The sequence below is a fragment of the Ovis aries genome, chromosome 2, assembly GCF_016772045.2.
Source record: "Ovis aries strain OAR_USU_Benz2616 breed Rambouillet chromosome 2, ARS-UI_Ramb_v3.0, whole genome shotgun sequence".
In the NCBI taxonomy this organism is placed as follows: domain Eukaryota; kingdom Metazoa; phylum Chordata; class Mammalia; order Artiodactyla; family Bovidae; genus Ovis; species Ovis aries.
In genome coordinates this window covers 144,576,426-144,590,326 of record NC_056055.1, presented here as the reverse complement: position 1 = coordinate 144,590,326, position 13,901 = coordinate 144,576,426, and the positions used below count along the sequence as shown (strand labels likewise).

The window sequence follows — 13,901 nt, the reverse complement described above, 5'->3', positions numbered from 1 at the left end:
TGCAGCCTACCAGGCTCCTCCATCCATGGCATTTTCCAGGCAAGAGTACTGGAGTGGGGTGCCATCACCTTCCCCGGGTTAACAGGCTACTCTAAGAATTTTTTTGAAATTTACTGTTTAGAGATTTAAGTTCCAATTTTAGAGTTGAAATTGAAGATACAAATATACAGAAAAATGTATAATGAAAAGTTAGTCTCTCTCTCATTTAACTCAATGCTTTTTGAGCACCTAGAGAATAATACTGCAGCTTTACTAGATACACAATTGTGCAGAAGGTATGATTCTTACTTTTTAGTGTAAGAAAATCACAGTAAGAAAAAGAAATTCTTACTTTTAGTCTTGCTCATGTTTCTATTACAAGTGATTTTTTTTGTCTTTTATATTATTCAGAAATGTATTAGAGTACAAAGAAGAAAATACAAATCACCGCAATATCATTTTCACCTTGATTCTCTCATGTCTTTGAAATTTCTTTTAACAAGTTCATCATTGAGCTCCAAGTTGATAAATCCAGTAGAAACCTCTTAAATATTAATTGTATTTGCCTTTTCAGTAGCATTTTCCTTTCTGACACCAGTTTCTCTTGGATTTCCTCCTACCTTTTGAACCATTTATACTTAGTTTTTTCACCAGTTTCTTTAACTCTTCCAAATCCTGGACTCAGGGATTTTTTTTCTTCACTCTTCCAGATGTCTTACTGTGATCTTATTAACGGCCATGGCTTCAATTTTCACACAGATGTTAGGAACTCCTGAATTTGTATCTCCAGTCAGGACTTCCCCAAAACTCCAGATTTCTGTGTCTAGCTGTCTAGTAAATATTTTACCTTGAAGATCTTGTAGACATCTTGATTTAGGTGTCCAAATTCTAATTTATATATTTGTTCTGGAGCCTGCTTCTGCATTCATATTTCTCCAAACTGTGAACAGTATCAAGAGAAACTTGAGAGTCACACTATATTTCCCATTATCCACCACCTTCTATTTTCCTTTGGCCCCTAAATCCATTAACTACTGCATCATAAATTATTCAGCTGTATTTCCTCATGTCTAATCTCTAACCTGCTTTAAGGGTTTACCCCTCTATTACTTCTTGCCTGGATTACTGCAAAAACTCCTACTAGTTCTCTCATTCCCCATCCTCTCCCTACCAGTACTTTCCAGACATTTTCTCTCTTACCAGATGAATACGACCATAGCATAAATACGACCATGTCTTCTGCTTAAAATCCTCCAGGAAAATCCTCTAATGATTTTGAATAAACATCAACTCTTTTCATAATTTTTCTCAGAAAAAATGTTTATTAGCTGTGGGATCTTGAATGAAAGTCTGAGTCTCATCTGAAAAGTAAGGCAATACCTTAACCTTGAAGAGTCTATGAGGATGATGAGATGATGTTCAAATGCCTACCACAATGCCTGGCATGCTACAGATGCTAAAGGAATGAAACCTTGTGCTATTTCTAGTTATTTTCTATAGGCTGCATAAGATGTCAGAAAAAGCATTGCATTTGGAATCTGATGAGAATGACAGTAATGATGATAACCACAAAAACACTAGCAAACACTTAACACTTTCTGTGGGTAAGCCTTTTCCTAAATGCTTTATATTTATTGACATGTTTCAGTTCAGTTCAGTTCAGTTCAGTCGCTCAGTTGTGTTCGACTCTTTGTGACCCCATGAATCGCAGCACTCCAGGCCTCCCTGTCCATCACCAGCTCCCGAAGTTCACTCAGACTCGCGTCCATCAAGTCAGTGATGCCATCCAGCCATCTCATCCTCTGTCGTCCCTTCTCCTCCTGCCCCCAATCCTTCCCAGCATCAGAGTCTTTTCCAATGAGTCAACTCTTTGCATGAGGTGGCCAAACTACTGGAGTTTCAGCTTCAGCATCATTTCTTCCAAAGAAATCCCAGGGTCGATCTCCTTCAGAATGGACTGGTTGGATCTCCTTGCAGTCCAAGGGACTCTCAAGAGTCTTCTCCAACACAACAGTTCAAAAGCATCAATTCTTCAGTGCTCAAACCATCACTAAAACCCTACGTAGGTGCTATTATAATCCTCCATTTGACAGATGAGAAAAGTGAGGCACAGAAGTTTAAGCAAACTGCTAAACGTCACAGGGCTCATAAGGAAGAGACAGGACTCAGACCCTAGTAGTCTAGCCCCAGAATCCATATATGCATTTAACCAAAATCTCAACTCTGTTGCCAGTAACTGCTGCTGCTGCTAAGTCGCTTCAGTTGTGTCCAACTCTGTACGACCCCATAGACAGCAGCCCACCAGGCTCCCCCGTTCCTGGGATTCTCCAGGTAAGAACACTGGAGTGGGTTGTCATTTCCTTTTTCAATGCATGAAACTGAAAAGTGAAAGTGAAGTCGTTCAGTCGTGTCCGACCCTCAGCGACCCCATGGACTGCAGCCTTCCGGGCTCCTCTGTCCATGGGATTTTCCAGGCAAGAGTACTGGAGTGGGGTGTCATTGCCTTCTCCGCCAGTAACTACTGACCTTAGGCAAATCATTTTAACCTGCCAAAGTCTCAATTTCCACCTTCATAAAAAGTATAACATGCATACCTACTCCATGGAGTCAGAAAGATTAACTATAGTGGCTGCAGTCAGGCCAGTCATCAGGAAATGGTAATGATTATCATTACAAGGGAGCCTTCATAAATGCCTCTGCAAACCTCTCTAACTTTGTATATTCCCTCTTACCAACATCAACCCTATACTTTGGCCAGACAGAATGACTTACACGTTCTCTTTTGCATTTCCGCATTTCTATCAGCTTAGAGCATCCTTTTATTTTCTTTGCTCACTCTCATTTTTTCAAAAATAGTCAGTGAAGGGGCCTTTTCCTCCCCAAAACATGTCTGCTCCTTTGAGGCTAGGTTAAATGCTAGAATCCTTATTGTCATGCACATATTTATATTATGGTATTTTTTATGAAGGTCACAACAATGTGCTTCTTTTTCTGCCTAACATACTACATTGTGAGCTTCATGTGGCAGGAAAAATGTTCTTTATTGCTATAATGGCAGCAGTGTTAGTAAAACTCTATTGAATGAATCAATGATCAGCAAAGCAAGATTGCTAGATGTCTACGTATCTGATAGAAATTTAATATGATAAAGTAACCTAATAAACAAATTTTAAAATATTCAACAAGCACAAATGACATAGTAATTCATCCTATATCCTTTGTTTAACAGTAGAAAAACCGTCACATATGAGTTGAGTAGTGTCCTGAAGGATAAACAGGCTTTTACCAGGTAGAGAAGAAAAAATAATGTCAAGCAGGGGTACTATCCATAGGTAGTCAGTTCGGCATAGTCTATATGTGGGTAATGGAATCATACAGAATGGCTATGATCCAAGTCCCACACAAGGCAGTGGCAGTGACAGGGTGAAAGAGAGGTCAGATTAGTAGGGGTTGAGACTAAAAGTGCAGACTGTGCTGAACCACAAAAGAATTTAAATGAATTTTTTTTTCCCTATGGTCATAACAAAGTCTTGGAACATTTTGACTTGGGAAATAACAGATCAGGCTGAGGTTTTATAAAGATAACTCTTGTAGTAATACGAAGGAGAGACTAGAAAGTTAAGGATATAGGCTAAAGGCAGGAAAATTAAACAGCAACTTACTGGCCAAGGAAGAGAATCAGTGAGGACTGGTAATAGGAGGTAACCAATTTCACAGATGCTGTGAAGTTTTGATGAAGAACTGTGTGGTTGGAATGAGACTACTAAATTTTACAAAAGTTCAAAATGTATTGCTTAAAAGTAACAATTTGCTAAGAATTTAATCAATAATAGATGCTTTCATTTACATGTAAAATACAGGCTATAAATAAATCTCTCAAAAGTTTTAGGAATCTCAAATATCACTCATCATAACATTTCCTTTCATTATAACATTTTGATCTTGCTTTAAGTATATTATATGCAAATCACAGATAAACCATGAATGAATCTATGTTATTCAACAGGTGAATTTTCTTTTACATCGTCTCATAGGCTTAGACAATAAAAATTATTTTACTCTAATCAACAAATATGAGAACCTTAAAGCAAATTAAAAATCATTTGCTGTAAATATTTACAATTCTTTCTTTTTCCCCAACATTTCACAAACATGAAAACAGAACTTAGTAACACCATTTGTTGCACTGGACATATTAAAAAGACAAAGGCCTTAAAAAGACAAAAGAATAACTGTAGAGACAAACAATTATATAATTACAGCATCAATTTAAAGAATAACTCAATATTATAACCCTATTTGTAGATTTTGCTCTTAAAATCCTAATTAAGAAACAAAAAAGAATCATAGTCTATAATTTTTTTTTTTGCTTCTGCATAGTCACCCTTTATTTATCAAAACTATGCAAGGATTTTCATCATGCAACTAAATTAATAAGAGTAACTAATTTCCACTGATTAGTAATTTTGTAATATATGACTTGGGAAAGGCCTGCTCCTAGACACTGCTGTAGGTTTATAGACAGCATCAGTTGAAAAACATTCATATAATGATCTGCACATGTATAATGTGACTTTGCTTTAAGGAACTATTCATTCTCCTCAAGTGTTGGTTGAGATTTTAGGTAATATATATTTAATTTTTTTCTACCTTCTGGTTTACGATGTGTGCAAATGTTCACAGTGCACTTAAATAAGCCATGGTTATTATGCCTGGGAGGAAATTAATTATTTGTTCATACTGATTGACTGGGAAACAAGAAATTAAAAACAATGAATGTAAATCCTTGAATGGGATTTTTTTAGTGTGCTAAATGTTCTCTTGAATAAAATAAAAATTAAACACCAGCAACTCCGAATAAGCACCAAGTTACAGATTTCCTATTACTTAAGCTACAAATTAAGAGCTGTAGAAGCTAAAAGCAGCTTAGGTTTGGGGGGTGGGGGCAATGAGAAGACAGCAGGGAGGAAGGAGTGTAGGCTCTGAGGCAATCTTCACTTTATTTCTCAGCCTCAGGAAAGATGGCTGAGTTACAGGCTGGTTTTGGAAGACTGAGATTTTATAGGGGATGTCATCTTAGAGTCTCCAGAAGTAGAGCTAACACAGAGACTCTTGGGCATGGGATTTAAGGGAGAACTCTCAGGAGATGGAGAGTGAAAAGATAAGCCGGGGGCGCAGCTCAAAAGGACACTGTTTTGGTGGAGACCGGAGGCAGCCCAGCCCGGCGTGGGTGGCGCTCTACAGCTCCAACTGTGCCGCACGTGGGTCCCTCCTGGGGGCAAGGAGGCCAGCTTTGGGGTTTCTAGCAGTCATTTGGGGAAATGATGGCTGGGATTCATAGCCTCATAGGAAGGTGACACTCTTGAGGCCCGGGTTGCCACTCCACCGAAGGGGACCGTTGAGGTGTTTCGCATCACCTGGTAAAAGGCAGCTCGGTGATCACACATAGCAGCCCACAGCAGCCACCAGTGCAGAGATGGGGAGGACTGTCTGTGTCACAGAGATCCTAAGGCAGAAGAAAGCCTTTGTGTTTGTCATGAGGGGTACTGGGGGGATGACAGGGCAGGGATGCGAACACAGTAAGATAAGATGACTAGTTGAAAAGCCTGTACTTAGATGGGGAAGTGGCCAAACATAGGTGTAAATGAACTCATTACATGAAAAGTGGGAAGCGGGACAGAAGGGATACAGAAGTGCCTTACTGCTGCCTCTGAAGACTGGCAGGGGTGGTGGTGGTGGTGTGGGGACCCCCGCCGGCTGAGAACCTGGGCTCTTGGTGCCATCTGCATGAACAGAGCTTGAAGAGGTTGTTCATTCATGTGCACCTGTCCATGTTTTTTGTGGGAAAGGAATTCCTGATGTCTATATTTTCAGAGTACAGTCTCAGCCTTAATCAGTCTTTAAAATGACTCCTCCACCTACCACTATTGGCAGAAAGTGAAAACGGCACATGAAAAGGATTTAGGCCTGGTAATATATAACACTCTTCTAATCTGTTCAGAGGATTAGCAAGAAAAGTAAATCTCCTCAGTCATAAATGTCTAAATTCTTTCGGATTCTTTGATGTACTTTTTAGTTAGGAAATTCAGTTACAGGGGATGTGTATGTGTGTTTGTGTCAAACAATCATTGCATAATTTAAGTTGCAGGAATAAGCAATTATATAGTATTTTTTACCTGTAACATATGAAACCCAGAATAAAAGCAATATTCCCAGAGGAAAGCCAGCTTGCTTCATTGAATAAGGCAATCCTGGAAAAAAAAATGTGCCACCCATCACATTAATAAAACATGCAAATAGAGAGGTTTTCCCCCAATTACTGTATACAATAGGTTAAGAATATTAACATATTTATATGAGATAGTTGTAAACAGTGCATCTGAATACTAAAATTAAATGTTAGCATTATAATACTTACTGCAGAATAAAATGTTGTAAATTAAGGACATGTCACTAGAGTTTATGAGTTAGAAGAATACGATAAGAAAGCATCAGATGAAGAACAGATGCCAATTCACACAAATAATGTTTATTTCAGGGTTTTACCAGAATCCGCCTGCAATGTGGGAGACCTGGCTTTAGTCCCTGGGTTAGGAAGATCCCTTGGAGAAGGGAAAGGCTACCCACTGCTGTATTCTGGCCTGGAGAATTCCAGGGACCGTATAGTCCATGGGGTCGCAAAGAGTCAGACATGACTGAGCGACTTTCACTCTCAGGGTGCGGGGACACCTGAGCTAGACTATGTGGAGAGTAATGACCCAGAGCTCTCCTTACAGGCTGGCTGGGAAAACAGAGACCATGATGAGTCTAGAAGGTCTGGGGGGCTTCTCCAACAGTCCAGCGGTTAAGACTTCACTTTTCAATGCGGAGAGTGTGGGTTTGATCCCTGGGGGGTCACCCAAGGGTACTTCCCAGCCAAAGCACCAAAACATGAAACAAAGCCAACATGCATCCCTAGCAAGCCGCCAGCGGTGTTTTCCACAGAGCTAGAACAAATAATTTCACAATTTGTATGGGAATACAAAAAACCTCGAATAGCCAAAGCAATCTTGAGAAAGAAGAATGGAACTGGAGGAATCAACCTGCCTGACTTGAGGCTCCACTACAAAGCCACAGTCATCAAGACAGTATGGTACTGGCACAAAGACAGACATATAGATCAATGGAACAAAATAGAAAGCCCAGAGATAAATCCACACACCTATGGACACCTTATCTTCGACAAAGGAGGCAAGAATATACAGTGGATTAAAGACAATCTCTTTAACAAGTGGTGCTGGGAAAACTGGTCAACCACTTGTAAAAGAATGGAACTAGATCACTTTCTAACATCATACACAAAAATAAACTCAAAATGGATTAAAGATCTAAACCGAAGACCAGAAGCTATAAAACTCCTAGAGGAGAACATAGGCAAAACACTCTCCAGCATAAATCACAGCAGGATCCTCTATGATCCACCTCCCAGAATACTGGAAATAAAAGCAAAAATAAACAAATGGGATCTAATTAAAATTAAAAGCTTCTGCACAACAAAGGAAACTATAAGCAAGGTGAAAAGACAGCCTTCTGAATGGGAGAAGATAATAGCAAATAAAGCAACTGACAAACAACTAATCTCAAAAATATACAAGCAACTTATGCAGCCTAATTCCAGAAAAATAAATGACCCAATCAAAAAATGGGCCAAAGAAAATTTAAAAAATGGGCCAAAGAACTAAATAGACATTTCTCCAAAGAAGACATACGGATGGCTAACAAACACATGAAAAGATGCTCAACATCACTCATTATCAGAGAAATGCAAATCAAAACCACAATGAGGTACCATTTCACACCAGTCAGAATGGCTGCGATCCAAAAGTCTACAAGCAATAAATGCTGGAGAGGGTGTGGAGAAAAGGGAACCCTCTTACACTGTTGGTGGGAAAGCAAACTAGTACAGCCACTATGGAGAACAGTGTGGAGATTCCTTAAAAATTGCAAATAGAACTGCCTTATGACCCAGCAATCCCACTGCTGGGCATACACACCAAGGAAACCAGAATTGAAAGAGACAAATGTATCCCAATGTTCATTGAAGCACTGTTTATAATAGCCAGGACATGGAAACAACCTAGATGTCCATCAGCAGATGAATGGATAAGAAAGCTGTGGTACATATACACAATGGAGTATTACTCAGCCATTAAAAAGAATACACTTGAATCAGTTCTAATGAGGTGGATGAAACTGGAGCCTATTATACAGAGTATAAGTAAGCCAGAAAGAAAAACACCAATACAGTATACTACGCATATATATGGAATTTAGAAAGATGGTAATGATAACCCTGAATTCAAGACAGCAAAAGAGACACAAATGTTTAGAACGGACGTTTGTACTCTGTGGGAGAGGGCGAGGGTGGGATGATTTGGAAGAATGGCATTGAAATATGTATACTATCATGTAAGAAACGAATCGCCAGTCTATGTTCGATACAGAATACAGGATGCTTGGGGCTGGTGCACGGGGATGACCCAGAGAGATGATATAGGGTGGCAGGTGGGAGGGGGGTTCAGGATTGGGAACTCATGTACACCTGTGGCTGACTCATGTCAATGTATGGCAAAACCAATACAGTATTGGAAAGCAAAATAAAGTAAAAATAAAAATAAAAATAAATTTAAAAAAATTGTAACAAATTCAATAAAAAACTTTTAAAATGGTCCACACCAAAAAAAAAAAAAATCTTAGAAAATAAAAAAGAATAGAAAGGTTATGAGATTCGAGGAAAGACTAACTCTGGGGTCAAGATGGGCAACTCTGTAGGAAAAGGAGAGGAAAATAAGAAGGCAAAGGTATTTTTTATAAAGCTGAAGTGAGTATATAACATTATTTATTATGAACTTTTTTGGGGGGGAAAATGGGCAATTTTAGATTGTGTACAATGAAACATTTAAAATAAAATGTACATAAACTATTTCTACCCAGAATGCTTTATTCCCCTGAAAACCTTCCCCTTTAAAAAACTTGCTGAGCCTAATTAAGAGGTACTTTTCAAGGTTGCTGACATGGATCAGCTTAAAGTATTCATATTAGGAATTAACTCCGGGATTCTGCCTACACCTCCAGGGCACATGGAGGCAGAATTTCAAACAAATCTTTGCCCCTACTTGCTATTACTTTTGGAGAAGGCAATGGCAACCTACTCCAGTACTCTTGCCTGGAAAATCCCATGGACGAAGGAGCCTGGTAGGCTGCAGTCCATGGAGTCGCCAAGAGTCGGGCACGACTGAGTGACTTCACTTTCACTTTTCACTTTCATGCATTGGAAAAGGAAAGGGCAATCCACTCCAGTGTTCTTGCCTGGAGAATCCCAGGGACGGGGGAGCCTAGTGGGTTGCTGTCTATGGGGTCGCACAGAGTCGGACATGACTGAAGCGACTTAGCAGCAGTAGTAGCAGCAGTTATTACTTTGCATCAGTTCCTACATTTTATCTAGCATATGAAAAAAATTGCCTATATATGGAAAATAAAATCAAGAAACGCATCAGTCTGAGAAAGTTAAGAGAAGTAACTCAATCCAGATGACTCTGACTAAAATGTCAAAACTTTATAGGGAAAAAGTAACAGTCTCAAGGAACATCTGCAGGATTTTGATTTGTCTCAGCTTTTCCTTAAATTGGATGTTTTCAAATAACAAAAAGAATAAGAAGCACTGAAAAAAAAAATAGCTGCCCTTATTATTATAATGCAACGCACTTAATTTTGCCAGAAATTTACCCCTGGCTTCAGACTGGGAAAATATGAGCAGCTCATTTCTTTCAATTCTGATTACTTGGCTCCTTTGTTTTAAAAATCCATTTAAAAACAATTTCTATTTACTGATTACAGTTAAAATTAATATATCATAATAAGTTTGGACTTTAAATTTTAATACTATATAAATGGGTAAGGAAATATTACATGGATTTGATTTTTAACAAAATTGCTATGTTTTCACATTAAAGTTTTGTATCTGCAATATATTCAAATAGCTGGAGGTTTTACACCTCCAAAAGGTTATAGAAAGATGATTCAAGTAACAGTAGATGTTCCAGAAATAGGGGAAAAGGTAAACTTGGTAACATTATCAACTGAGATACAGCCCATGAAAAAAATTTTTTAGTTATCTTAAATCTGCAGCTTCACCTTAATCTACCACACACGGAGGATACTCTCAAATGTAGAAAAGTGTGTGAATCACCACCCTATCTTTCATATAAGAGACTGATGGTGCGCACACTGGAAAACAGGAAGGCTTTTATGAAAAAAAATTACCAATTTTATAATTTAATTTTTTTCTTTAAAAATAATCTATGAATATTAGCAACATAATAAATGTCTTAAATTTGGCCTTTTCATTGAAAAATTAAAAAAAAAATCAAACACTTACCTATTATACCAGACCCTATAATTGAGTTGACAACATTAAAAACGGCAGCAGACTGACGGCAAGTTTTCCCTTTGTGCTTATGTTCAGAAACCAGGGTTTCTCTGTCATCTTGATGGCTCTATTTCAGTACATAGAAATGCAATTAAATAAAGACTTAGATCAAAAATTTTGAAAATTTTAAGATAAATACTCAATGTAGGAGACTAACACGGTATCAGTAATAATAACAAGTAATGTCAATAATGGTAAGAAGATGAAGATAATAATAAAAAGTAACAATAATATTTAGTAATTCAGAGCTTCTGAACACATTCCATCCTAAAATGTGCTAATTACAGCTGTGCCAAGTTAGTGGACTGCTGCATGAACTCCTAGAGTACAGGATCTCCCAGGGAGTAAATGATGTGATTTTGTGTGTGTGTGTGTGTGTGTGTGTGTGTGTGTGTGTGTGTGTGTGTGAAATGAAAGGGGTTATATTGCAAAGTGCCTGACCCCCTCTCCGCCGCCCCCCACCCCCAAAAAAAAAGATCCAAGGCAATTTTTTTTCTCCTGGAGAACCTTGTTGTTCAGTCGCTGTCGTGCCTGACTCTGCCATCCGTGGACAGCAGCACGCCAGGCTTCCCTGCCCTCCACTATCTCCCGGAGTTTGCTCAAACTTACGTCCACTGAGTAGGTGATGTTATCTAATCATCTCATCCTCTGCTGCTCCCTTCTCTTCCTGCCCTCAATCTTGGTGCTTAAATCAAGACCCCAGGTGAAGGCAGCTGAACTCCTGCAGGTGAAGGAAACTTGAACGGTCCTGCCTTCAGAACCTGTCCCATCCCCAGTTTTACCTGCGGCGGGATGACGGGCCTCCGCCCCGGGTAGCCCATGGCTGCACCCGGGTCTTTGGCAGGTGGAAGGTTCGCGGGTGCGGGTCCTCGACTCCTCCGCGACCTCCGAGCCCGGCGTCAGCGCCCCGGGAGCGAGTCGGTTGAGGCTCTGCGGAAGCGATTCGCCCCACCTCCCGCGGGCTACCGCTCCAACTCACTCGGCCGCTGCAGTCGAGGCGCTTTCCCCTTCGGGTTTGCCCAGACAAACGCACCTTCCTGCTGAGGCGGAGATGTTACAGGGAGTTTTTTGAGAGAGGGTAGCCGTCTCTTCCCGTATTTCGCCCCTCCCTCTTTTTTTTTTTTTCAACCCTCCCACCCAACCTCCAGTTACAAAGTACAGTTTATTGTGCCCACGCTGACCTGCCCAGATGGCACAGAGTTAAGATGGCCTCATTCTTGTCCATTCCCAAGTTAGCTGCCCCTTGGCTGAAATCTGATACCCAGGTAAGAAGGCACTCACGGAGCCTCTTTTCTATTGCCACCTTCTCCTGCTCCCTCTACTTCTTTTATGTCAGAGATGACCCATGAAAAGCTAAGAGTTTTAAATGGAAAATAAACAAAAAACTTTTCTAAAGTTTTAGCAGAGTTGTTTTCTAAGCATGCTTTTGTCAGCTGTTTTCAGAATAGATGACTTACAGAAAGGAAAGGAAGATGGAAGGATAGTGGAGTCAGGTAATGAACCATAAAAGGGGGTAAGGAGGAGTGTCAGGGGATGGGAAAGAAAAGGCACCTGCAGTATCCGAGCCACAAAGAATCTTAAATGACCCTCTGTTCACCCCTGTTACCCTAAGATGAGACAGGCCCAGAGAATATTCAACCACAAAGAGAATACATAGAGAACAGTTTCAGGGACTGTAAGAATGGTAATATAACATCTTATCAAATAATTAAAGAGGTTCTTTTTCATAAATATTCATTTAAAACTATGAAACATTTTAAAAATGTAGAAAAACCTAAAGAGAATTATAAACTTCATATATTCTCCACTATCAAAGTAGCAAGCGTTACTGTTTTGACATATTTTTTCAAATTGCAAAAATAAGCATTCAATGCCACAATAGCCATCCCTTTGCCCTTCCTCATTCCTTTCGCTTCATTGCTAGACTCAACTAATTCATGAAGCTTGTGTGCATCTTTTGTAGGCATGCTTTATGTTTTAATTCATTCATGTGCAGCTGTAAACAATATATGAAATGAAGTGAAAGTCACTCAGTTGTGTCTGACTCTTTGTGACACCATGGACTATATAGTTCACGGAATTCTCCTGGCCAGAATACTGTAGTGGTTAGCCTTTCCCTTCTCCAGGGGATCTTCCCAACCCAGGAATTGAACCTAGGTCTCTTGCATTGCCGGTGGATTCTTTAGCAGCTGAGCCACCAGGGAAGCCCAAACAATATATAATGATATGTATATTTTCAAGATTTATAAAGATGGTCCCAAACTGCACTGTTTTCCTGTTAGCATTATTGTTTGTCTACCCAGTATACTGTTTCAATATTATTATGTTATATGTAGATACAGTGTATTCATTTTATCTGTCTCACTAGTTCAGTTAGCCATCCTCCTGCGCTGTGTACTTATTCACTCAGGTAAGTCCGTCTCTCTGTGGCCCTATGGGCTGTGGCCTACCAGGCTCCTCTGTCTGTAGGGATTCTCCAGGCAAAAATACTGGAGTGGGTTGCTATGCCCTCCTCCAGGGGTCATCCCAACCCAAGGATTGAACCCAGGTCTCCTGCATTGCAGATGGATTCTTTATCATCTTGTCACCAGGGAAGCCCTTAAGATTATTTCCAATTTTGCACTCTTGTAGAGCACATTAAATGACCATTTTTCTAGAAGTAGAGTTGTTAGGAAGTAGTTCTTGCATATATTGAACTTCACTAAATATTTCCAACTTGCTCTAGAAACTGATAGTCCCAATTACACTTCCACCAGCTGAGATGGAATTCCTGTTCTGCATTGTTAACATCAGGACTTAGTTTCTTTTTAAATTTTTGATGTTCTTGTGAGTTTTAAAATGGTATGTAATTATTGTATAGATTTGCATTAACAATATATAGTGGTGTAGATCTTTTTATAATGTTTAATGAATATAATTAAATATTTTGGTTGTCCTTTGTTAATCTCATTTTTTAATCCTTTGCCCATTTGATTTTGGTTGTTAGTCTTTTTCTTATTGTGAGAGTTATTTATATATCTGGGGTGCCAACAATATTGTGCACGTATCTTCTCCCAGCTTTTTTCTTTTAAAATTGTGGGTTTTTTCTTAATGCAACATTTTCAGTTTTGAGATATTCAGAATTGGTGATCCTAAGTTGGATGTAAACACGCTAAGTGAAAGAAAATTACAGCCTTTTCACTAAAAAATATAGATTCAAAATCCTGAATAAAGTATTAGTAAATTGAATCCAACACTGTATGAGAAAGTTAACAATATCCTGATCATAGTGAGTATTCTCCAAGTATGGTACAATGAATGAGTGAGAGTTCCTGTGAGTACTTGGAATTGTCTGTGTTCTACATTTTGGCCATTCTAATAGGACACAGATTAGCATATATGATTGAATACATCATTGCTATTATTATTTTGAACAAAGTGTCATCTCTTGGATCCATTAAGAATAAAAAAATGA

The 13,901-nt window shown here is 39.1% G+C and overlaps 1 protein-coding gene across 5 annotated transcripts in view; it reads right to left on the bottom strand.

Moving 5' to 3' along the window:
• SLC38A11 (solute carrier family 38 member 11) overlaps positions 1 to 11,505 on the bottom strand; it is a 66,876-nt gene extending 55,371 nt beyond the window's left edge. For 4 of the 5 annotated variants that reach the window (XM_004004648.6, XM_042243794.2, XM_042243792.2 and 1 more), the window contains exons 1-3: positions 11,230 to 11,505; positions 10,397 to 10,514; positions 6,156 to 6,230 (exon numbers count right to left, since the gene is read on the bottom strand). In XM_004004648.6, coding sequence (XP_004004697.1) covers positions 6,156 to 6,230; positions 10,397 to 10,514; positions 11,230 to 11,268 — 232 coding nt within the window. In that variant the 5' untranslated portion in view covers positions 11,269 to 11,505. Of the gene's footprint in view, positions 1 to 6,155; positions 6,231 to 10,396; positions 10,515 to 11,056; positions 11,205 to 11,229 lie in introns of those variants that run through there. The other variant, XM_042243795.2, reaches the window with a different exon arrangement.
• Between the last annotated feature and the right edge of the window lie 2,396 nt (positions 11,506 to 13,901).